The sequence below is a fragment of the Mastomys coucha genome, unplaced genomic scaffold, assembly GCF_008632895.1.
Source record: "Mastomys coucha isolate ucsf_1 unplaced genomic scaffold, UCSF_Mcou_1 pScaffold15, whole genome shotgun sequence".
Lineage (NCBI taxonomy): Eukaryota > Metazoa > Chordata > Mammalia > Rodentia > Muridae > Mastomys > Mastomys coucha.
Window position 1 is genome coordinate 136002544 of NW_022196897.1, and position 25788 is coordinate 136028331.

The 25788-nt window shown below is 40.0% G+C and overlaps 1 protein-coding gene across 2 annotated transcripts in view; it reads right to left on the bottom strand.

Moving 5' to 3' along the window:
• Positions 1 to 18208: 18208 nt before the first annotated feature.
• LOC116091125 (zinc finger protein 431-like) overlaps positions 18209 to 25788 on the bottom strand; it is a 16444-nt gene continuing 8864 nt past the window's right edge. For both annotated transcript variants that reach the window (XM_031372193.1, XM_031372194.1), the window contains exons 2-4: positions 24262 to 24388; positions 23995 to 24055; positions 18209 to 22856 (exon numbers count right to left, since the gene is read on the bottom strand). In XM_031372193.1, coding sequence (XP_031228053.1) covers positions 21557 to 22856; positions 23995 to 24055; positions 24262 to 24388 — 1488 coding nt within the window. In that variant the 3' untranslated portion in view covers positions 18209 to 21556. The remainder of the gene's footprint in view (positions 22857 to 23994; positions 24056 to 24261; positions 24389 to 25788) is intronic.

The following is a 25788-nucleotide window of genomic DNA, read 5'->3' on the forward strand; positions in this document are numbered from 1 at the left end:
ATATTCCCTAGGGAGAGTGCAGCTAGGTCAGCTGCCATGAAATATTGATATTCCCTAGGGAGAGTGCATAGCTTCTCACCTGGAATCTTGTATATTATCCCCTCACATAGCTGAGAGTCATCTAGGGAGATACTATACTATATAAAAAGTAGAATGTTAATGTAAAAAAGACTCAAAAGATATTGCTTTTAAGAGATCACCTTTCATAATGTAGTTTGGATTTGCAGTTATTCTGCTCTATGGGAAATACCTATGCTTCCATCAGAAGCCTCATCTATGTTCTATAAACAAGCCCAATTAACTCATTAGGCTCACCAAAAATTAAATTACATAAAATAATTATGTTTAACATAATCTCTAAAAGTAAAGCTATTTCTGCCATGACGTTTTTACAAGTCAGACTGGCTCCTAATCATAAATACTAACTTCCATCCTTTAACCACCACAAAGGCCATGAGGGCAACATTGTGGATAGTAGCCCTTGAACTCCTTCCATAGCAATGGAGACACATTCTGGGACTCTATCCTTACTGTCCATGGATGCTTGAAGCACTAAGAGCAGCTTCTCTCAAACGTTGACTGTTAACATGTGCTCTTAGCCTGGAAAATGAAAACCTAGCTGTCAGGAAAGTTCCTACCATTCAGTGATAAGAGTATAAAATATTTTTTAAAAATTTATTTATTTTATGTATGAGTACACCATTGCTCTCTTCAGACACACAAGAAGAGGGCATCAGATCCCATTACAGATGGTTTTGAGTCACCATGTGGTTGTTGGGAATTGAACTCAGGATCTCTTGGAGAGCAGTCAGTGCTCTTAACCTCTGAGCCATCTCTCTAGTCCTAAAATATTTTTAATATAATTTTATTTTTTACTTATTCACATTGTGCTTACTGGCTCCCATCAATCCTGTCTCCATTCACCCCCTTTCTCCTCTGAGCATGTGGGCCCCCTCTGGGTTCCCCTGCTTTCTGACATTTCAAGTCTCTGCAAGGCCAAGTGCTTCCTCTCCCACTGAGACCTGACAGGAAAGCCCAGCTAGTAGAACATATCCCTAGGCAATGGGTTTTGAGATAGCCTCCATTAGAGTTGTTGGGGACCCACATGAAGGCCAAGCTGCACATCTGCTACATATGTGCAGGGAGGTCTAAGTCTAGCTGATGTATGTTCTTTGGTTGGTGGATAATGTTCTGAGAGCCCCAAAGGTTTAGGTTAGTTGACTCTTTTGGTCTTCCTGTTCTATCTCCTTGGGGGCCCAGAGTCCTTCCTTCTATTCTTTTCTAAATGTCCCCAATACCCAGCCACTGTTTGGCTGTGGGTGCATGCATCTGTCTGAGTCAGCTGCTGGATGGGACAGCATGCAACTGTCTGCAATGATAATAGTGTATCATCAAAAATATTAGTATAAAATATCTGAAAGGTACAAAATCCATGTTATTTATGCTGAACACCTACATCTCTGGGAGTCTAGGAAGTTGGAGTACATAAGTAGAGGAGACTCATGTGACAAACCAAGAGTAAACACTATCATAAAGTTTCTCTCTCTGTTTCCCAGGCCAACATTTCACATGTTTGTGACAATGCATTACCAGAGAAATTCAATATATCCTGTGTGACTCTGCAAGAGAAGTCCCTTTGGTCTCATATCTCCTTGCCTCAGAAACCCACCACTCATTTTTCTATAATAAATAATACTGCAGGTTTCACATGTGCTTGGTCTTCTTCCAGGACTTTTCATCTTTTCATGTTCATTCCCTTAGACTTATTTCATGCCAAAGCACTTGGCCGCCTATCACACAGTAAATTCTCCTGTGGGAAAAATCATAGGACCGTCGATTCAATTTGGTCCAGAAAGAGTTGGATGCCATGTTTGTCTCTGTAGATGGCATTGCTAGATTAATTAGTCCCTTTAAACGACATAGTTCCAACCACTTGTCAGTTTGTAATATGGTATTTGCTGTGCCATTTGCTTGTTAGTATTTTTTCAGATTATAAATGATATTTGTATTGTTCTGTGTGAATAAATCATTGAGTGGTTTGGAAAAAAGCCAGCAACATTTAACTAAGCAAGAAAATGGTTATTCTAATTAGATTTTAATATTCCTTTACTCTTTATTTAAATGAATATATGTGTTTGTATACAGGTGTACAAAAGCTACTCTTCACATGTGAAAGTCAGAAAACTATTTGTAGCAGTCATTTCCTTTCTCCCAACAAATGAGTTCCAAAGACTGTACTCAGGCCATCAGGCTTGGTGGCAGAAGTCTATACCTGTTCAGTCTTTGAGTAGCCATCTAATTGCATTTATTTATGAAATCTTTTCATTGTTCTCATACTTTAGGAATCATTTCAGAATATATCAAGCAATTTTCTACTACCATTAACAGAACAATAAAAACTCCACCAAGTTATTTAAATTTGAACCAATATCCATACTAGTAAAAAGAAGATCAAAGATAAGACAGTCACCCTTTTCTTCATTCTAGTTTCTATGTCATTAGATCCCATTCATAGATGTCAGTCCCAAAGCAAATAGAAAATGAAAGATGAGGGTGAAATTTAATACATCTATATGAGTACAAATGGTTTCTGTTTATATTACTTGACATCTGGGTGCTGACATGCTTATCAATAGGATAGATGCCATTTTATATAACTGTATTTGTACAGAGAGAAGTAAGAATATTCATATTGAGATGACTGAGGAAAGATCAATTATTATGAAGTTTATGACTCTGAAATCAGAAAGAGGAGAATCACAGAGAATATATGTAAGCACTCAGAAGGAAAGGACATGCAATGCGAGATGAAGCAGTACCTGAGCGATGTATATTTTAAAGTATTTGGACCTATTTCAATCACTTGAGGACCTGGAACAAACACATAAGGAATAAAAAGACAGCATAGCACAGCACTGTGTATTGGTTACTTTCCCTGTTGCTGTGACCAAAAACACATCGAGGAACACAGCAAATCTGGCTTGCCTGTAATCCTGATAATCATACCATAAAACTCACATCACAAGAAAAAGAATGGAGATGTTCATGAAAATGCTTCACAAACTTTGTAGACAAATGAATGGAACTAGAAAATATCATCCTGCATGAGGTAACCCAGACCCAAAAGGACACGCATGATATAGAGTCACTGATGAGTGGATATTAAACCAAAAGCTCAAAATGCCCATGATACAACTCAAAAACCATATGAAGCATAACAAGAAGGAAAGCCATAGTGCTTCAAACCCTCTTAGAAGGGGAAAAAATAATCATGGGAGGCAGAGAGATGGAGAAACCTGGGTAGGAGAGGGGAGAGAGGGGCAAAAGGAGTCAGAACCAGGTACAGGAAGAGACAGGAGAGAAGTCCAGAGGGCCAGGAGGATGAACAGAAATAAGTAGCAGTGTGTGGCGGGGGAAAGGGGGAGAATCACTAGAAAGGCTCAGATGCCAGGGATGCAAGAGACTCCCAGGACCAAATGGGGATGACAGCTCAAATACTCAACAGCAGGGAGATAGAACCTGTAGAGACCACTTCCAGTAGATAGGCATGGCTCCCAGTGGAAGAATGGGGCCACCCATCAATCTAAAAAATATTTAGCCCAGAATTGTTCTCATCTAAAGGAAATGCAGGGACAAAAATGTAGTTGAGGCTGAAGGAAAGGTCATTCAGAGACCGCCCCACCATTTGATCCATCCCAGCCGCAGACACCGAACATCACACTATTGCTGATGCCAGACTGTGCTTGCAGACAGGGTCCTGGTATGGCTGTCCTCTGAGAGGTTGTGCCAGCACCTGACTAAGACAAATATAGATACCGCAATCATTGGGCTGATCCCAGAGACCCCAATGGAAGAATTAGGGGAAGGACTGAAGGAGCTGAAGGGGATTGCAACCTCAAAGGAACAACAACAGTATCAATTAACTAGAACACTTAGAATTCCAATGGACTAAACCACCATCCAAAGAGTATACATGGCTCCTGCTATATGTGTAGCAGAGGACTGCCTCATCTGGCATCATCAGTGGGAATGCAGGAGCTTGGTCCTGTGGAAGCTTGATGCCCCAGAGAAGGGGGATGCTACAGGGATGAGGTGGGAGTGGGTGGGTGGGGCACCCTTTTAGAGGAAAAGTGGAGGGGCATGGGGTGGGGGGGGTTCGAGGAGGAGAGATATAAATCCAAGAGTGAATCACCAGGAGCAGTTGAAGACAACAGCTTCACAGAAGGTTGAGTGATGCACTGTGCTAATGCTAGGAGAAGCAGGTTAGTGCTAAGAGCCGACCTCTGAATTCGGTTGTGGAGCCACAGGCTTCCTGTAACCTGAAAGACAGCAAGAATTTCAGTAAAGTGAAAGAGATGAAAGTCTACTTCATGTGAATTCCAAACAGAATCTATGAAAGCACAAGGACTCAGTATGAGTACAAGATATTAGGAACTTCTCCTACAAAAAAGTAGAAGGGGTGGGGTAGGAGTGTGATAGAGATTGTATTGGTTTGTATGTATTCATGAGTCTGTAGATTTTGGTGTATATTTTTATGTTTCCATGTGGACCTCAGTGGTCAAACTTGGCTGTCATTTCTCAGAGATAGTCTACCTTGCTGTATTCATTTAGGTATTAGATAGTGTCCTAATCAGGGACTGAGGCTCAATGATGGAGTTAAACTATCTGCTGCAAGCTCAAGAAGATTGTACAAAACTATATAGAAAAAAATGTTCATGTCACCTTCTGAAACACTGGAGCTTTTACTGGATCTCTGAGCCACAGGTCCTAGTTCACCTAGAGATGATTTAAAGCATAAGAATGCTATTCTACTATGAATTCTGCTGTATGTTTTTACTGGTTTTAAGAGAACAATCTAACAGTCAATCTTCCTTCTGTTTAGCATTTACACTCTATGCTAAAATACATATCTTTAATCTTTAATTGTATATTGTTCCAAGACCCTGACCTGGAACAAGGCATGGTTATCACTTGTGAAAGCATCAAATACCAGTGTTGAAAGAAATCTTCTAAAACGAATATCTCTCATATGTTTTCAATTAAATGTTTAGATATTGTTTGAAAAAGAATGGCATGTGTGGTTTTGTTTTTTGTCTTGTTCAGTTGGAGCCAGTGGCTTAATCCCTTTTAAACCTCTGTTAAAGATTTCTGTAACAAACCCCAAAATTCTTAGTGCGATGGTTTCTGAGCAGTTCCATAAAGAAAGGGCAGAAGCCCCTTTTCAGGAGAGCCTAGGAAAGTGGGAAATCAAAACTGAACTCCTCAAGTTAAATTTCCTCAAATCAAAGCAATTTCATTCCATATCTAGATGCCCCAGGGATGCATTAGAGGTGACTAGGACTTAATCTCTAAGGTCTTAATCAATGTTGGAATCCATCGGTACATATACGTGCCGTGATAAGATTACAAGCATAAACCATGACATCACCCCCCCCCAAAGGTGCTAAGTAATCAACTTCAGATTCCCAAGCATAGGAGAAAAGCCCTCTACCAAGTTAGTTATCAAACTAGTCTCCAGGGGAACTATTTCTCAGGAGAAAGCACAGTAGGCTGTGTGATGCTATGGGTTGAAAAGTGTCCTCCAAAAATATATCCAAACCTTATCCCCAAAACCTGGGATCATGACCTTTTTTGGAATTAGATTTGTGGTAGTTACTTAAGTATAGATAAAATAAAATTCCTGGCATAAGAAACATTAGAGAGTAATCAATTTTTTTGACTCACTCTGTCCGAGTGTTTTCTCCACATAGTTTAGCCCTTTGGGCTTGAGCAAAACATCTTTCCATTGTAGGAGGATGTGGAAGAAGACAGGGGTTCAGAGTACAGGAAGAACAGTGATCCCCACAAGACACAATCACAGATCAAAGACAGCCAGTATCCATCCTCCAGTGACCAACTCATTGGATTAAGTTTCATATCTCAATGGTTCCTTAGTCTCCCCCAAGCAGCAATACTAGTTAGTCAAGGGACTACTGGAGGATTTAAACATGAGTCTGTCAAAACATTTCAAAACAAAAGTCATAGAACTGAATTTAATTGAGTTCATATTTGTGAAGACCTTGAGCAAATAATGTTCATGGGAGAAGTAATATTTGCAGAAGGATGAGGAGAAAGAGAGGAGGTGACAGGAGGGGAAAGAAGAGGAGAGAATGGAATGCAAAAATAGATTTGAAAACAATGACTCTAAGGCAGAGGTCCGTGGATTGCCAAGAAACACTGAAAGTAATTAGTAGGAGCACCATCTCTAAGAGGTTCCTGATTAAACAAGTCTGTCATCTGTTAGATTTCAGAACACAAATACAAATGCTGGAGGTGCCTATTTAAAATATCAAAGCAGACATTAGCAGTCAGGTTCTCCCTGGATCCCTCACTCCCTACCTGTCACAGGATCTCTCCTGCTGGTATGCCTCAGGTGCTTGCCTAAACTTCTCCAGCCTACTGCACTGGGTTACCCTTCTTGTAATACAAACATGTTGGTTGGTTGTTCTCTTTGTACTTTTGGGCACTCTGGCTGCTTCAGCAGGTCCCCTTTCTCTCCCTCTCCCCTTCTCTCCCCATTTCCCACATGGCCCAGCACAGTCTGCTCATGTCCACACTAGATTCTCCCGGAATCCCCTCCCTCTGCCTATTTTTACCTACATATCTATAATAAACTGAAGAGGCCAAAGTAACAGGATAGATTCTACCTTGCTCTCCAAACTCCATTTTAAGTTGCTTGTCCTCAGAGTGACCTCCCAGAGTTACTCCTTAGCTACTCCCTAGCAACAGCCAATCAAGATAAGTCTGATTGTTTCAGGGCTGGTGAGATGGCTCAGCAGGTAAGAGCACTGACTGCTCTTCCAAAGGTCCTGAGTTCAAATCCCAGCAACCACATGGTGGCTCACAACTATCTGTAATGAAATCTGATGCCCTCTTATGGTGTGTCTAAAGACAACTACAGTGTACTTACATATAATAATAAATAAATCATTGGGCCTGAGCGAGTGGGGCTGGAGTGAGCAGAGGTCCTGAGTTCAATTCCCAGCAACCGCATGATAGCTCACAGCCATCTGTACAGCTACAGTGTGCTCATATACATAAAATAAATAAATCTTTTTTAAAAAGTTTATCTCCATAAATGATATGTTATATACCATTCTGATACTTTGTCTCAATAGTGGGCCTTTAGTCACCATTGTAGAGTACATATTTAAAAAAAAAAAAGAAGAAGAAGTCTGATTGTTTGAGACTGTTTCCAATTGTTCAAGGTTTTGCTTCAGAGCACTCACTTGTCAGCTCACAACAGTCCTTCAATGAGATGCTTGCCAGGCTGGAACCCCCCTCACATGCTCACCATTTCCTACAAAATCTCCTTCTGCTGAGGGCTTGAGACCGCTTCACCCTCCTATCCTGCTGGGTCAGGTTCAGCAGTGAGGAACCCAAGCTGGAACTTGAAATAAAGAGACCCTAGAGAGATTGCATGGGATTCTGCAATGGGTGGTCTTTGGAGCTCTCAAAAGAGACAACAATCTAAGAGCCTAAAATCAAGCTGCTGAATAAAAAAAAAAAATTTTTTTTTGGCAGCCCAAACACTTTATTCCAAGCTGAGAAGTGGATTTAAACAACCCAAAGTAGTGGTGAGAACTTGAGTGGGGACAAATATAAGAGTCCAGGATTTAGTTTTGTTATTATGTCTGGGTCATGAATTTCACAGAATTTGTAGGGTCTAAAGCTAGTCCTTCAAATGCCTGGTCTCTAAACTCACCTTGGCTCCAGAGAACAGGTCTAGCTGGCCTGGGAGCCTGGAGAACTGAGAGAAATATCTCTTCCTCCTCTTCCTTCTCTTCCTCCTCCTCCCTCTCCTGCTCCTTTTGGGCTCCAAGTCCACTGAGACGAAGGGTCTTCTTTTTTTTTTTTTTAGATATTTTCTTTATTTCCATGTCAAATGATATCTCCTTTCCCAGTTTCCCCTCGAAAAAAATAAATAAAATAAAACAAACAAACAAACAAAAAAACCCTGTTCCTCCCCCCCCCCCCCCCTGCTCACCAACCCATCCTCTCCTCATCAGGAAGAGCTCTGTATTCCAAAGTTCTGTGGAAATCCAAGTGTATCAATTGCACAGTTGTTTAGGTTCTAGGGAAGAGAAAGTTTGCTTCTGTGTGATACAAAATGAAATACTGGCAACCTAGCAGAGAAAACAAAGTCTAAAGCTACTATGTTGCTGAGTAATTGCAAGATATAGTTAAGCAGCTGAGCACATGAATTATGCATACTCAACACTTTCCTCTGGTGTGGCAGGGGGTTCCTTCTTGGAATCTTGATTTTCAGAAGGATTTGGAAGATCCAGATACTATATTGTAATGGATTATCACTATAAATAGACTGACTTGGAATCATCTGCTCTTGTCGGAATACAAGCACTTGGATATCAAGAGTGATGTCAGGGCGTATCTCCAACAGCTGTGGCCAGACCCTTGGGTTGACACTCAGTGTTGTCCACAGACCATTTTAAGGGAATGGAGAAGGGGAGTGGCTTGTCCTGCCTGATTCTTCTCTATAACACCTAAATGTAACCTACCTCCAATGAGGTTACCACATGTACAGTGCTCTGAGTGATGCCTTTACACCTCCATGGCAGGACCTGGGAAAGCTCACTCACTTGTTTCACTCTTTTGTGTCTCTTTTAGACAAACATGGATTTGTCATAATTAACACTCTCACTTTGCATAAGTAACATGTGTTAAAAAAAATTAGTTGAAGCTCTGTCACCCTCAGTAAAACAATGGGGATGGAGAGATGGCACAGTGGTTAATACTGCTTCCTGACCTTTAGAAGGTACTGGTTTGGTCCTTAGTAGCCACATAGGGACTCACAACCACTTTTAACAGCAGTTTCAGGGATCAGATGTGTTTTTCAGGCTTCCCTGTTCTCCTGCACATACCTGTTTGCACATAAAACTCATATAAGCACAAACACACATGATTAAATATGAACTAAAATAAACTTAAAAGGCATGTAGTTTTATTAATACAATAAATAACAACGAGTGTGTTTGTAAAAATGACATGTGAAGGGTTGGAGATCTTTTGACATGTGGAGAGATTTACTTGACAGAGTTGGTTCATAAATGATGGCAATAGGTCAAGGACTCTTTTTATATAAACCAAGGATACAGAAACCAAGGCTTAGTTAGGCTCATGCTTTGGTTGTACAATTAAGAATATCAGGGTGTCCCTTTAACCCTGAATAAAATAACTTAGGAAAATTCTTGAATCAAGGTTATGAACAATTACATCCAAGTATTGTGAGAAAAACATGACAAGCTATCTGGAAACATTAGGAGCTGCCAACAAGAGTGAATGAAGAGAATAGAAGAAAGCCAATCCCGTTGCAATGGAAGTTACTAAACAGCCATGTGACAGAAGTATGTGCCAGAGCTAAATATAATTTATCAGAAACCTGGAATGCATTCCTAATCTTTGTCTGCTATCAGAAAGACTGAAGAAGAAGGAGAAGAAAGAAAAGGAAGAGGAGGAAGAGAATAAGGAAAAGAAGGAGAAAGAGGAAAAATTACTCTTTTCTGGCATAGGACTGTTACGGTTTGAATGACAGTGGCCCCCATAGACTCATATGGAGTGTCACTATTAAATGGTTTGGCATTGGCGGACCAGATATGGACCTGTTGGAGGATGTGTGACACTGGGGGCATGGGGGTTGAGGTTTTAAATGCTCAAGCCAGACCCAGTGCTCCTTTCTCTTCCTACTGCCTGCCAATCTTGATGTAAAATTCCTCCTATACTACCATGGTTCCTGCCATGATTATAATCAGATGCACCTCTGAATTATAAACCAGCCCCAATGAAATGCTTTCTATTTTGAGAGTTGCCATGGCCATGGTTCCTCTTCATAGGAATAAAATCCTAAGTAAGACATTAGTTGGTACCAAGGCTGAGAGGATATTACTATGATAGGTCAGACCATACTTTTGTTTAGAAGAATGTGGAACACATGGGAACTTTGAACTAGAAGGACAATTGAACAACTCAAACAGATTAATGGGTCATACTAATAGGGACATAGTAGACAGTAGTGCTGAGTGTTGGTTAAACTGTGGAAGTCTAGTTCAAGATGATTCAGAGGAGAATATTAGAAACAATTCTTGTTGTATTTGGGCTAAGAACAATGCTGGGTTCTGCCTTTGTGCTAAAAAACACACCTGAGAGTAATTTGAAGAGTTGTGCATTAAATGTTTTGGAAGATGAAATTTAAAAGCAACCTACCATTTGCTGTGTAATGTGATCATCATTGGACAATCTGATGCAGTTCTTTTTTTTTTGTTTGTTTTGTTTTGTTTTTTCGAGACAGGATTTCTCTGTATAGCCCTGGCTATCCTGGAATTTACTCTGGAGACCAGGCTAGCCTCGAACTCAGAAATCTGCCTGTCTTGATGCAGTTCTATAATGAAAAGGAGCAAGCTGACCTAGGGAAAATGCAAAATGTACAGTTTGATAAAGGGAACACCAGGAAGTTTAATAGAGTGAAATCTGGTATTTAAGAACATAAAAAGATTAAAGAGAAGCCAGATGCTAGATGGAATATAGACCCAAGAGGCTTTCAATTCATGAAAAGGAATTTAAGAACAGATTACGGCCTGGCATGTACCTTACTACAAGCATTGGGGAGGCAGAGACAAGCAGATTTCAGAGTTCAATACCAGCCTTGTTATCAGAGAAATTTCCAGGACATCCAAACTTAGGATGAAAAAAAAAATCAATAAAAAACAGACAGCCAACCTCTCCTTCATCAGACCTACTGGTGTGGAACTATGTAGGTTAGATTCCCTTCCTGAAGCTATTTCCCCTTCCCTCCAAGTACTCTAGAGCACACCTAGTTGCTGAAGGGCCTGCTGTCTACTGGACTTCCGTTGTCCATCTACTGCTTTACCTGCCTCCCTCTACCCAATTCTCTTCCTCATATATCCCCAGGGAGAATCTTAACTACTAGCAGATTTGTATCATCCACCTAGTTCAATTGTCCAGCAAAAGGATCATAATCAGAGGCCTGCCACAGGAAGCTCATCTACATTAGGGGCACTCCCTATACCTGCTACAACAGCAACTCTGGGACAACCAAATGGCTAAAGTCCTGTAAAACATCGAAATCAACCAATGCCAGGGTAGAGTGACACCTTTAGAGCACAACTATCCTACCACAACCAGTCCTGGATATCCTAACACAACTGAAGTGTGTGTGCACACACAGACACACAAACACATGAAGTTAAATCAAATCTTATAAAGATAGAGGCCTTTAAAGAGAAAATAAATAAATCCCTTAAAGAAATGCAGGGAAATACAATCAAACACGTAAAGGAATTTAAAGAGGAAACAAATGAAGCCCTCAAAGAAATACAGGAAAATATAATGAAACAGGTGAAGGAAATAAATAATTTTGTTCAAGACTTGAAAGTGGAAATGGAAACAATAAGGACAACAAAAACTGAAGGAATCCAGTAGATAGAAAAGCTGGGGAGGAGAAAAGGAACAACAGACACAAGCAGCACCGACAGAAAAAAGGTAGGGAAGAGAGAACCTCAGGCATGGAAGATATGACAAGCAGGCACCAACAGAAAAAAGATAGGGAAGAGAGAACCTCAGGCATGGAAGATATGACAAGCAGCACCGACAGAAAAAAGATAGGGAAGAGAGAACCTCAGGCACGGAAGATATGACAAGCAGGCACCAACAGAAAAAAGATAGGGAAGAGAGAACCTCAGGCATGGAAGATATGATAGAAGTCATTGATACATAAATCAAAGCAAATGTTAAATCTAAAGAAATTTCTGACACAAAACGTCCATGAAATCTGGGATACCATTAAAAGACCTGACCTAAGAATAATAGGAATAGAAGAAGGAAGAATGCCAGCTTCCAGGCCCAGAAAATATTTTCAACAAAATAAAGAAGAAAATTTTCCCAAGCTAAAATAAGAGGACTGAGAGGCCAAACCTACTCCATCTTGGGACTGGCCTCCACCTTAAAAAAAGAGAGAGAGAGAGAGAAAAACAAAGTCTAAGAACTTGACCGGCAACAGAACCTAAGCTGCACCCACAGACCATGAAGGATCCCACAGCTTATCTTTGGCGAGGATTACTCCCTAGCTACTTCCTAGCAACAGTTAATCAAAGACTACTCTGATTGTTTCTTATGTACTTTCAGACCAATTGTGATTAAATAGTCTTGCTTCAGAGCAACCCACCTATTGGCTTTCTCTCTCTCTCTCTCTCTCTCTCTCTCTCTCTCTCTCTCTCTCTCTCTCTCTCTCTCTCTCTCTTTCTTTTTTTTTCCAAGACGGTGTTTCTCTTTGTAGCCCTGGCTGTCCTGGAACTCACTCTGTAGACCAGGCTGGCCTCGAACTCAGAAATCTGCCTGCCTCTGCCTCCCAAGTGCTGGGATTAAAGGCATGTGCCACCACTGCTCAGCCTGGCTGATTTTCTTAATTTGGATACTGTCTATGTACCTAGTAATTAGTTTGGCTAAGAGATTATCTATTTTGTTGATTTTCTCAAAGAACCAGCTCTTGGTTTCTTTGATTGTTTGTATTGTTCTCTTTCTTTCTAATTGCTTGATTTCAGTACTAGTCTGGCTATTTCCTGCAATCTACTCCTCTTGGGTATGTTTCCTTCTTTTTGTTCTAGAGCTTTCATATGTGCTGTTAAGTTGCTATTATAGGATCTCTCCAATGTCCTTATAAAGGCACTCAATGCTATGAATTTTCCTCTTAACACTATGTTCATTGTGTCTCATAAGTTTGGGTATGCTGTGTCTTTATTTTCATTGAATTCTAGAAAGTATTTCATTTCTGTCTTTATTTCTTCCCTAACAAAGTTATCATTGAGTAGAGAGTTGATCAGTTTCCATCACTATGTGAACTTTCTGGTTTTGTTGTTATTGAAGTCCAGCCTTAGTCCGTGGTGATCTGATAGAATGCATGGGATAATTTCAATCCTCTTTTATCTTTTGAGGCTTGTTTTATGTCCTATTATAGGATCAGTTTTGGTGAAGGTCCCATGAAGTGCTGAGAAAAAGGCATATTCTTTTATTTTATTTTAGAGTGAAATATTCTGTAAATATCTCTTAAATCCATTTGGTTCATAACACCTGTTAGTTTCACTGTGAAAGAGAGGCAGCAAGAGCATGGTATCTCTGAGTTTTAATGTTACAATCTCTAGCTCTAAGTGTGCCTAGAACTGAATCTAATTTCTTCTCTCTGCCATCTTTACTTCCTGCTGCTACATGTCATTTCTATGGATAGAAAGAAAACATGTGGTGACGACTTAAAGCAGAAGGTCATTTTCTCTGAAGGGCACACCCTGGCAAAGGCTGACTACATCATGGGAATCTTAGCTAGAAGAAGGGTCTTGTTGATAAGTCAAAGTGGCTCTCAAGTATGTGACAAGGCTGGCAAAATATTGAAAATGGGCACGAGTACAAACTCCTTGGTCATGTCTGAGATTGAGCTTCTGGAAGAAGTACATCACCCTCACATAATACAGATGCTACAGGTCATCAGGACCAAGAAGAAAACTTACCTGATGATGGAATACATTGCTGCAGCAACCATGCTGAAACATGTCAGCAACTGTGGCCATTTGGAGGAAAAACACTCTCTTTAGAGAACTTACTTTGGATGTCAAATATAGCAAGAGGCATGATATTTCCCACTAACATATTAATTCTAAGAGTATACTATTTAATTGAAAGGGGCACAAGAAAATCAGTGATTTTGGTTTGTGAAAAAGGCTTCTGTGGAAATGATAGAATATTGTGGACCTGGAGTATTAGGTCACACACAATATGAAGGTCTTTCCCACTAACATCTACAGCCTTGGAATATACACTAAATTTTAGAGGCCAGATACAGAGAGACAGAGAACTCCATTTTAATGTGGCAAATTGTATGCCAAAAACTGTTCAATCCTGCTTCAATTCTCTTCAGAACTGTAGTAAGGGCTAAGCTGATGAATGACAGAAGACCTACAAATTGGCCTTCCATCTCGGAAGTCATGGCACACTAGTTTAAATGTTACACTTCTCTGGGTCCTTCCTCATTTTTGACATATTGTTAGCATGCACATTAAGGGGGTTGATGATAGACTGGATCTATCATCTCAGAGAGAATTTTCCATCCTGTACTCCCTCCTACTAGGAGCCCACACAAACATAACCTAGATGTTTATGAAACAGGAGAGCCGATGACAGTGTCCTGAGGCTGAACAAGAATGCTGGAAAAGGGTGGGAGAAGGGAACAATAGAGTTCAGGAGAATTCAGCCTGAGGGCTCATGCAAGCACAGAACTGGCACAGCCAAGCACATGTCCTGCACATTTCTAATAAGAGGCTCCTTTCTTGAGTCTTATTTTAGGCATTGCAAACTCTGAAGGCTCATACTAGAGAGTGAGACCATGTTGCTGTGGATACAGACAGGTAGAAGGGTCAGGTACAAATGTTGGATGAATGTGTGCCAGTGGGAAAGTACATCCATATCGTAGGCTGAAATTAGGGGCAAAACGTGTAAGCAGATGAGAGGCGGGAGCTGGGACCATGTGGGACTACCTGGGATCCTGAGGACTGAGGGAAGAGTTTGAGAAGTAGGTTTGAGCTAATGGTCCTTCTGCCTCTCTTCCGTAGGAAGTTCCATGCTGAGCAGAGGTGCCAGAATAGTCCTGGCATAGTGCCTTGCTATAAAGATGTCCCAGCAAATCTGCAAATAGAGATATGTGGAGTGCTAGCAAACATGGAAACTGAGAAAAAAGTGCCAGGTTTCAGAACGTCTTTCATGTACCCTGAGAATGGCACCTAGGCTACCTTTCTAAAGCTCTTCCTGTGGGCTGAGAAGACAATCAAAATGGGAGGCAAGGTCCCCAGAAGGCCTGACCTGTTTGGTTTATCCAATTGTCAAGTTGGGGATCTGGATTTGAGCCAACATCAGAAGACGGAGAAGCAGGAAGGGTCCATCTGGAGCTCAGGAGTGAATACAGAGTGGAGAGGGACATCTCAGACCCACAGTTCTGATAGAAGGTTCTGTAGCCTCCTGGCTACTGCATGGACACACTGAGACAGATACATAATTCTTCACAAAGGACTGCAAGTCTAGTCTCTGATTGTCCAGGTTGCTTTCGAACTTGAGTCATTTGAAAAGTACTCTTTACATCTGGTTGGAAGTACAAACACACACAAACATCAGATGCATGTATAACACATACATAAACACATACACACACACACTGGGGGGGGGGGGTACACTCCTTCCAATGTGCCTTCTGCACAGTTGATGCTAGCAAACTTTGCCTGAAATGAAGAAAGTCTTCATTTCAAATAAGGCACTTACCTATTTTTGTGTAATTGCCACTTCTGAATCAGTTAATCCCTCTAACTCAATCTTCTCTTGTCTCCAACACTAGACAACCGTATCTGAAACATTAAACACCCTGAACAACTAGTTCAAGCCGGTATGGGCCTTGCTTCTCACTTTGTCCCAGGACATCCAGCCATGTGCAATGTTTGGCTGACTTGCCAACTGTCTTTCTGCAAGATAAGTGCTTGCCACTTGAGTTCAGAGAAGGTGTTGGTAACAAATATTTCAGTGGGCAGGGAAATGTTGATGAGAAAACAGGTGAGATCCCCTGCTCTGAATGTGTAGGCCTATGGGTAGCCTATGGTGACTTGCCACATTCCCTCTAAGTAGAAAGACCCAGAGGCCTTCATACATGGTTAAAGGAGAATTGGAATCCTAAACCTACTGACTCTACTCTCTAGTGCAAATTATGTGGTGTATATTGATCATTTAGTTCTACCACAAAGCTGACACTCGGCATGCATATGTCTCTGTTTCCTCTACTGCTTCTGCTGTGCTGCTTCATTAAATCTCCTTTGCAGGCTAGTGGGAAGAAGGATGCTTCTGGTGAGGCTTCACGAGTATGCCAAGGCCCAATGCTGTGGAACTGCAGAAAACCACCAGGAAAATCACCTGGCATGCAACAAGGCCTGAGGCCAGCCTCGCTTTCAGGGACCTGTGAAAGGGTCAACTTTTTGAGCACAGACACCCATGGTGGAACTGAGGCACCCTGGTTATGCTTTCCGGCACAAGCAATCCAGAATAGGTGGTCAGTTACAGGATGATGGACTGCCTGGGTGGGCATGGTTGCATAAGGGGAGGTGTGACACAGTTCCTGCCCCTGGAGCATCACCAGGCCATTGATCCCCATATGTTCTGATGGCTGCTGTTGGCCTGACACTAATCTGTTTTTACTATTTTATTTTCATTGTTTCTGGGGAATACACTTCCTCTATTACACAGAGCTAATCACCCCATAATAAAAGAAACAGATGCGGTTCTTCAGAATGAGGAATGGAGGTGGTCATGAGGCTGTGGAAGATGAGGAACAGGCCTTCTGCTTGGCCTTCAGAGCCATGGGAAAGGACCTAGACAACATAACCACAAAGGTCATAAAAGGCTACATGATCCTTTGTAGGAATAGTTCATTGCCAGACGTGGCCTTGGAGTCATGAGGAGGTACATGGACCCCCTGGTCCAATGACTGCTGCATTAAGTAGCCAGGGTGAACTTGGGACATCAAGGATAGAGAGTTAAAGTGGTCTCAAGAAGAAAAGGCATGGGTAGAAAAAAAAAAGGCATCAATAAAATATAAGTGAATGATAAATGGGTTTATTTTATAGGAGAGAGACAGATGATCTAAAAACAAATAGTATTAGAAGGAACATACATGAGGCTATAGAATTACTAGGTTGAGCCTGGCAGTGGTGGCACACACCTATAATCCCAGCACTTGGGAGGCAGAGGCAGGTGGATTTCTGAGTTTGAGGCCAGCCTGGTCTACAGAGTGAGTTCCAGGACAGCCAGGGCTACACAGAGAAACCCTGTCTCGGGAAAAAAAAAAATTGCTAGGTTGAGGAAATAAAGATTAGAAAATAAAAAGATGATGTAGAAGCATATAAAAAGTTAGTCCTTTGTTCTGGCTACTTGAAGAATTGGAGATGATAATGCTGGGAGATAGTACAGAGAGCTAACTGCTTTATTTACATAAATTTTAAAAGTTTGTAAGGAATTATTTCAATTTATTAGTCTGTCATCTTTCTGTTTTTACATTAAAATAGTTACTGAAAATAGCTGGGTTTTTTTGTACCAGGGAACCACATGAACTATGCCCAACTACCTGTGAAGACCAGGCAGGGTAAAACCTATAAGGAAATGTACTTTTGCCTCGCATTTAGTTTCTACTCTAAGGAAGTGGGGATTGGGACTATTGATCCTGGATTCATATAATTTATGTAAATTTAAGAATTTTTAAAATTAACAAAGATCAAAGCCACAGTGAGATAATTTTATTAAATGAAAGACTGAGTTCGGGCTCTCTGGTTGGAAAGAAGGAAGAAGAATGATGCAAACCCTCGGGAACAGAGAGTGCACCAGCTTACATCCACTATTGACTTTGAGTCCTTACTTAGTTAGCACTGCTCCCATTCCAGACATTTTCTGGAGCCTCCTCACCTTGAGGCTGGATTTTGGCAGCTTTCCTTGCTTCAGAAGCCCCCATCCACATTACCCTGTAATCCATCTCAACCCAGGCATCACTATGCTTCTGAGCCCCCTATATAATGCTAGCAAACCACCACTCTTGCTGCCCTTTAGGAAAATCTCCCAACATGGGAGCCAGCTGGTGTCTCAACATCTTCAGGAGCTTGTTTTTTTTTTTTTTTTTTTTTTTTTTTTTTTCCTACTCCTATGTTTCTTTAGTCTTTTGCATAGGACATGGCAGCAGGACACAGTGAGTTCTTCTGAGGGACCAAATATAGAGACCATTAGTATAATGCTTTGCTGAACAAGTTTGGTACCATGTTTCTCTATGTAGATGCCAGGAGAGAATCAATTAGTTCTGTTATTTAAGTCAATTATCTACATTTGCCTATTTGATACTAGGGGATTGGATGGTCTCATTTGCTTTTTTACTTTGCTTCTGAATTGTATACAAAAATTTGTATTGTTCCTTGTGAATAAACTGAGTTGTTCAGAAAAAGACCACAGGGATTTAACTAAGCAACAAAAATGGCTATTGTAATTAGTTTTTCTTGTTATTTTTATTCTTTATGTGTGTATATGTGTCTTAGTTAGGGTTTTACTGCTGTGAACAGATGCCAGGACCAGGGCAACTATTATAAGGACATTTAATTGGGGCTGGCTTACAGGTTCAGAGGTTCAGTCTGTTATCATCAAGGCAGAGCATGGCAGTATCCAGGCAAGCATGGGGCAGGAGCTGCTGGGAGTTCTACGACTTCATCTGAAGGCCACTAGGAGAAGAATGGTTTCCAGGCAGCTAGGAAGAGAGTATTAAAGGCCACATACACAATGACACACCTACTCCAACAAGGCCACACCTCCAAATACTGCCACTCCCTGGACCAAGCATATTCAAACCATTACAATGTATATTTGTATTGGGTTTCTGAAAGCCACAGTTGGCATGTAGAAGTCAGAGGACAATTTGTAGGAATCACTTCTTTCCTTCCATCAAGTGGATTCCAGAGATTGAACTCAGATCACCAGGCTTGGTGGCAGGTGACCGTACCTGCTCAACCTTTGACCAAACCATGTAATTAATGTATATATGATTTTTCATTGTTCCAATACATTAGCAATCACATGAGAATACATCAAAAAACCTTCCGTATTCTCTAGCTATACTTTTAAAATTCTTGAAATACACATTTCATAAATAAAAGAAAAATTCTATCAGTTTAAATTTCACATGATATGCCTAACTATAAAAGACCCACCAATTATAAGGTAAAATATGCCCATTTCCTGTAAGGTAAAGTATACTCATTTCTATATTCCCATCTTATATGTGATCAGAACACACTCAGAAAAGTTAGTCACATGCCAACTGTGAATGTTAAACATAATATTGGAATTTTAACACAGATGTGACTTTTACAAATGATTTTTATTCCATATTACTTGTTTTCCCGGTGTTTCCATGCTTATCAATAGGATATATGCCATTTTTATGTAAGTGTATTTGTACAGAAAGAAAGTAAGTTAATTTATGACTGAAATGATACAGGAGTTATCAGTTTCTGTGAATTGCATGAATCTTTACGTCAACTATAAGTCATTTCACACAGATGAAGGAAACACTGCTGGTGTAATGACATGTTCCAAGAGGCATAGAGAAACTCTTTGGTGGGAATAAAGGAAGGAGAAAGGAAATCTAAGAGAGGTCAGCTTAGCAGCAAGATGGTGTCAATGTCAGACATAGAGGCGAGGACATATTTGTCATGTCCCTGAAGGTTCAATTCTCAGAATTAAGAAGTATTAGACACCACAGTGTTCACAAAATACTAAAAAGACACATAGATACAATTCTAAGAATCTTCATACTGAAATACAGGGACAACAGAATATATGTGAGTTCTCAGAAAGACAGGACATACAAATGTAAGTACTGCAGCTCTGAGGAGAACAGTTTCCCCTTCACAAGTTCTCCTCAGATGCAAGGGAGCTTTCCCCAATACAACTCTAACATCTCTGCTCTGCATGGGGATGGTTTCCCAGAGAAAGTGTTACAGCTATGTTGTGGCAAGGGGAAAGTTCCAGAGAAAATGTTATGGCTCTGCTCCTGCCTGGGAAACCATCCAGTCAAGGTGCTAACAGCTCTGCTCGGTTACAGCTCTGCTCCTAAAGTATCCTGGCAACAGGGAATCAAGGAACGCCACAAAGTCACAGCACACAACAAACCTCACACAAGAGATATACTAGGAGGGAAAAACCCAGGAAGGTGGCTGCCTGTCTAGAAGCAGAAGAGAACTAGGCAGAACCAGATGTAGAAGATCCAGGCTTTAAAGTATGTGCCTACTTTCAATCACTTGAGGATCTGCAACAAACAGGTCAGGAATAAGAAGAGCAGAGCTCAGCACAGCTATGTGTATTACTTTATTTTGTTGTTGCTGTGAGCAAACAGCTGGCAAGAAACAAAGAAAATTGGGCATGCCTGTCATCCTAAGAGCAGGGAGGGAGGAGAAAGTCAGAAGTTCAAGGTCATCCTTAGCTACAGTACAAACAGGGATCTGGGATACTGGAGACCAAACCAAAAGTAAATGAAGAAAGTAAAGAAAGAAAGAAGAAGAGAACATGGAAGTAAAGATGGCAACAGGTAATGATGGAGGAAATACAAAAAAAAAATGAAAAGAGGAAGGAAACAAAGGATAAATGTTAAAATGTTTAAACATCACCAATGAATCTTGATGATGTGCTTGCCTTAACTTTAGTTCCTGGTTTTTGTTTTCTGGTTTTTTTGTTTGTTTTTTTGTTTTTTGTTTTTAATTCAGCTAGGGACCTAATCCCATGTATGGTGACACCCAAAATTGTGGTGTGTCTTCCCTTAGAGTGGAACCTCTCTAGAACGCCCCAAAGTTAACTGTTTGGACATTCCCTCAGTCTCCGCTCCATGCCATTTACCTGCATTTCTTGTAGACAGGATACTTTTAGGGTTGAACCTTTTGAGGGTGGGTGGTGCCTCTACTGCTCCACTGAGGTTCCTGCCTGGCTACAGGAGGTGGCCTCCTCAGGTTCCACGTCCCTAGTGTTGTGAGTCACAGCTAGGGTAACCTCCACTGATTCTTGGGCACCTGCCTTATCCTAGGTTTTTGTCTCTTCCTGGAGATGTCCCCTTCCTCCTCTCCCCTGTGAGTTGAAGATCTCCATTCATTTTCATGACCATCTAGCCATCTCTCCTGTCCTCTCTACACCTGATGCTAAACCCTCCATTCCCTCCCACCTCCCTCCCTCCCTCTGCCACTTCTGCCTACTTTGGATAAGCCAAATTAAGCTCTTTTATAAGCTGCCTTAGACATTGTGTTTTACCACAGCAACATAAAAAGCACTTTTGCAAATATATTTGCAAGACATACAGCAAACTTCAATACCTACTCCAAACCTTTCAAAATACACCTGGATGTATTTACAAATAAAACAAACAAAGTTTTACACCTGGATGAGCTATTTCATGTAATTGTAGAGGACTATGATTATCAATGCAAACAAAATGAACAGGGATTCCTGTGTTTGCAAGTGCAAACAAAATAAAGAGGCACGTCACATCATAATGCTTGAATAGATTGTTGACACTTGTCACATTTTTTTTCTTCAGAAAAATAATCTTGTGTAATTGAATGGAAGTATGACAACTATACATATTACCAAATCCTTTGTAGTCATAGTTTCTCTCCAGTAGGAATAGTTTCATGATGATGAAGACTGCAGAAGTGTTCAAATGTTTCACCATATTAAATATATTCAAGTTTTGCCCCATTATGAATTCTTTCATGATGATGAAGACTTGTGAAATGTGAAAAGGCTTGAACCAATGTAGTACATTCATAGTTTCTCTCCAGTATGGATTCTTACATGCTGATGAAGACTATAGAAATGCACAAAGGCTTCACTATATTAAATATACTCACAGGGTTTCTCTACAGTATAGTTTCTTTAGTGCCTTTTAAGATGTCTGACATGCAAAGGCTTTATCACATTGCTTACATTCATAGGGTTTCTTTCCAGTATGTGTTCGTTTATGTTTTTGGAGACCACTCTGAAACCCAAAGGCTTTACCACATTGCTCACATTCATAGGGTTTCTCGCCAGTATGTATTCTTTTATGCACCTGGAGATTACTGTTACTTGCAAAGGCTTTGCCACATTGTTTACATTCATAGGGTTTCTCTCCAGTATGTATTCTTTTATGTATTTGAAGATGACTGTGAAGTACAAAGGCTTTACCACATTCATTACATTCATATGGCTTCTCTCCAGTATGTGTTTTTTTATGATACAGGAGACTAGTTTGACATGCAAAGGCTTTATCACATTGATTGCATTCATAGGGTCTCTTTTCAGTATGCGTTCTTTTATGTCGTAGAAACTGACTGTTGTGTGCAAAGAATTTACCACATTGATTACATTCATAGGGTTTCTCTACAGTATGAATTCTTTGATGCCTTTGAAGATAACAGTGCCGTGCGAAGGCTTTATCACACTGGTTACATTTATAGGGTTTCTCTCCAGTATGTGTTCTTTTATGCTGTTGGAGATCACTTTGACATGCAAAGGCTTTACCACATTGCTCACATTCATAGGGTTTCTCTCCAGGATGTGTTTTTTTATGCTGTTGGAGACCACTCTGACATGAAAAGGCTTTACCACATTGCTTACATTCATAGGGTTTCTCTCCAGTATGTGTTCTTTTATGTATTTGGAGACTACTGTTTTGTGAAAAGGCTTTACCACATTGGTTACATTCATAGGGTTTCTCCCCAGTATGAGATCTTTCATGCCTTTCAAGATGACTGTGATGTACAAAGGCTTTACCACAGAGAATACATTCATAGGGTTTCTCTCCAGCACGTGTTCTTTGATGTATTCGGAGATTAGTATAATATGCAATGTCTTTTCCACTTTGCTTACATTTAACAGTATGAATTCTTTCATGCTGTTGAAGATGACTGTGTTGTGCATAAGGTTTCTCACCTGTATGAATTCTTTTATGCCTTTGAAAAGAATTGTGACATACAAAGGCTTTACCACATTGGTTGCACATATAGGATTTGTCTTCACCATGAGTTCTTTTATGTATTTGGAAACTATTGTGATACGTAAAAGTCTCAAAATATTGAATACCTTCATAGGATTTCTCAATAGTATGAATACGTTGATGACTTTGAGGATGGCTCTGATATGCAAAGACTTTACCACATTGAGTAAATTCAGAGGGTTTTTCTTCAATATGACTTTTTTCATGCCTGCAAAGATAATTGGCACATGTGAAAGCTTTATTACATTGATGAATCTCTTTATCTATGTGAATTAATTTTATAATTTGGTCTAACTATAAAGAACAATCTGATATAAAGGTGTTATAACTATTTTACATTCATAGTGTTCACCTTTCTTATGGCTGTTGTGCATCTTTGAAGGTACATGTCATGTAAGAGCATTGGTTAAATGGCTCACATTTACAGCATCCTTTTTCTATAAGAGGCTTGTTAAATATCTGAAGGAACTGAAAGAACCCAGAGCTTTACCACACTGACTGAATTCATAAATTTTGCTATACTGTTAGTCATAATACATTTGCAAAGTGAACTAAGGCAAATAGAAGTATTTCCACATTTAATATTCATAGAGACATTCTGCAGTGTGAGTTTGTACATGGCCCCATTAAAGTTGGAAATCTAATTATTTGTAAACTTGTAGCACATTCAAAGAGTCTAGTCAAAGTGGGGACTACTACATCTTCTAATTACTGTTCTGGTTGAGAAAGAGGTTCATTGCTACTTTTAATATTCCTATGTTAATATGGCTGGTATCCATTGTGACATATGATATGAATATGAAAAGAACAGCAGCAAGTGAAGAGGATCAACATTACATTTAAACGGTTTGCCCTTTTTTCCTTATAGACAAGTACTATAGGGTTTAAGGTTTCTCTACACATCTTATCTTTCATAAACTGCCCCATCACTAAACTTAGTTACATTATTACAAGTATATGAATGATGCCAGCTTTACTGTGGACTATTTTCTTATTAGAAGGTTTTGGACATAGGCTCATCATCTAATCAATATGTGTACCCCTTGCAATATCTGAGTGGTAGTAGATTGAACAGATTGGCAATTATACAGCATAAGCTCTATTGGGCTGTGATCCTAATGGTGAGATCTGCTAAGGCATTTTTTTTCTCTGTCTTTGCATGGAGGAATGCTGTGCAAGCACAAATTAGATACCAGATATTAATGTACATGGTTTTGTGAGAATTTAGCAATCATCCATAACTTAAAGCAGTGCTTTTTTTTCACCCTGTTACTTTTCTTTAAAAATTTCAGGACACATTAAAATTTATTCAGAGACATCCTTATCAGTTTGCACATGCAAATTACCTTCCATGTCTTCTAGGACTTTGAAAATGTTCTTCAGTTTCATGGTCTTCCCAACTGTAGCCTAAATTTAATACCAGAGAACATATGTTATATTATTAGAAATTATACAAAATGCAAATTACTATCTTCAGTGAACCTTAGAACCATGCTCAATTTATTCACCTCTTTCTTCCTCATTCTCAACAGAAGTTACACAAAGAAATACCAGTAAAAAAATAAATAGTTGTTCCTACATTTTAAGAAGTGAAAGGAAATTCACTGCCTTACCTATAGCAGCGAGATTCCTGCAGGTCTCCAGCATCACATCTCTGTAGAGACTCTTTTGAGAAGGATCCAGCAAAGCCCACTCTTCCTGAGTGAAGTTCACATGCACATCATCATAGGTCACAACACCCTGAAATATTCCATATATATGTACATGAGAAAGCATGATACTGACAACACTGTAAATGTATACTTCATTGAGAATATGTTCATACAGTTCTGGTGCTTCCTCCAATTATTTCCTGAAACAAATGTTGATATGTAACCCCAAATTCATTTTAGAAGGAAACTCAATAATGAATGAGGTTCACCTTTATCATTTCTGCACCCCTTGAATAGGATAAAGAGTTGCAAGAGAAATAGCAGTTAACAGCCAATAAAGACGGACAAGCAAACAGATCAACAATACTGAGCACACATCAGGTCAATTGTATGATCAACTGCTAACTACAAAGATGATGATGATACAGGGTGTATTCTCTTATGCTACCCCAGCACTCAGGAGGCAGATACAAGTGTATCTCATTGAGGTGGATGCCAGCCTGGTCTAAGCAATGAGTTTCAGGACAGCATGAGGTACATATTAAGACCCTGGTTGGTTGCCCTGCAAAAATCAATCAATCAATCAATCAAACAAAAAAAGTAGAAAGACCTCAGAGCTCTTTACTTGGAGTTCAGACAAAGAATTGTACATTAATACTGGTTGTGCATTTACATTCCAGAAAACTGAAGTGTGCCAGTTTAAACTGTAATATCAATAAGATCCTGGGGCTGGAGAGATGGCTCAGCAGTTAAGAGCACTGATTGCTCTTCTGAAGGTCCTGAGTTCAAATCCCAGCAACTACATGGTGGCTCATGACCATCCGTAATAAGATCGGATGCCCTCTTCTGGAGTGTCTGAAGACAGCTACAGTGTACTTACATATAATAAATAGATAAATAAAATCTAAAAAAATAATAAATAAGATCTTACTAAAAGGGAATGCATGTTTAAACAGTTATAAATAGACAGATAAAAATATCAGCAGTATAAATGTTGACCATGAATTAGCAACATAGGCAAGGAGAGGTTGCTAACTAGATCTATTGCCAGTCTTGCAAATAATTGGTGTTAATTGCCAGTATTTACTTGGAAGCTCACAACTACCCATTATACCAACTTCAGGAGTTCTGAGGCCATATTTTGAATACTTTGAGGATGAGGCCATAACATATGATGTACATATTCATTCATACATGGAAAATACTCATATTTATTCAAAAAATTCAAAACAAACACAACATGTAGTGTAGCAATAATGCCAACACTTGCATTCCAATGGAACACCCAGGTAGATTTAATGTCATAAACACAAGGCATCCTGATAAATTTAATATGTTGTCTGCCAAATTTCAAAATTCCAGATGTGGATGAAGGTCAGAACCACAGCATATGCTTTCAAGTACAAAACCTTTTCCCAGTGGGGTGGTGGTGGCGCACGCCTTTAATCCCAGCACTTGGGAGGCAGAGGCAGGTGGATTTCTGAGTTC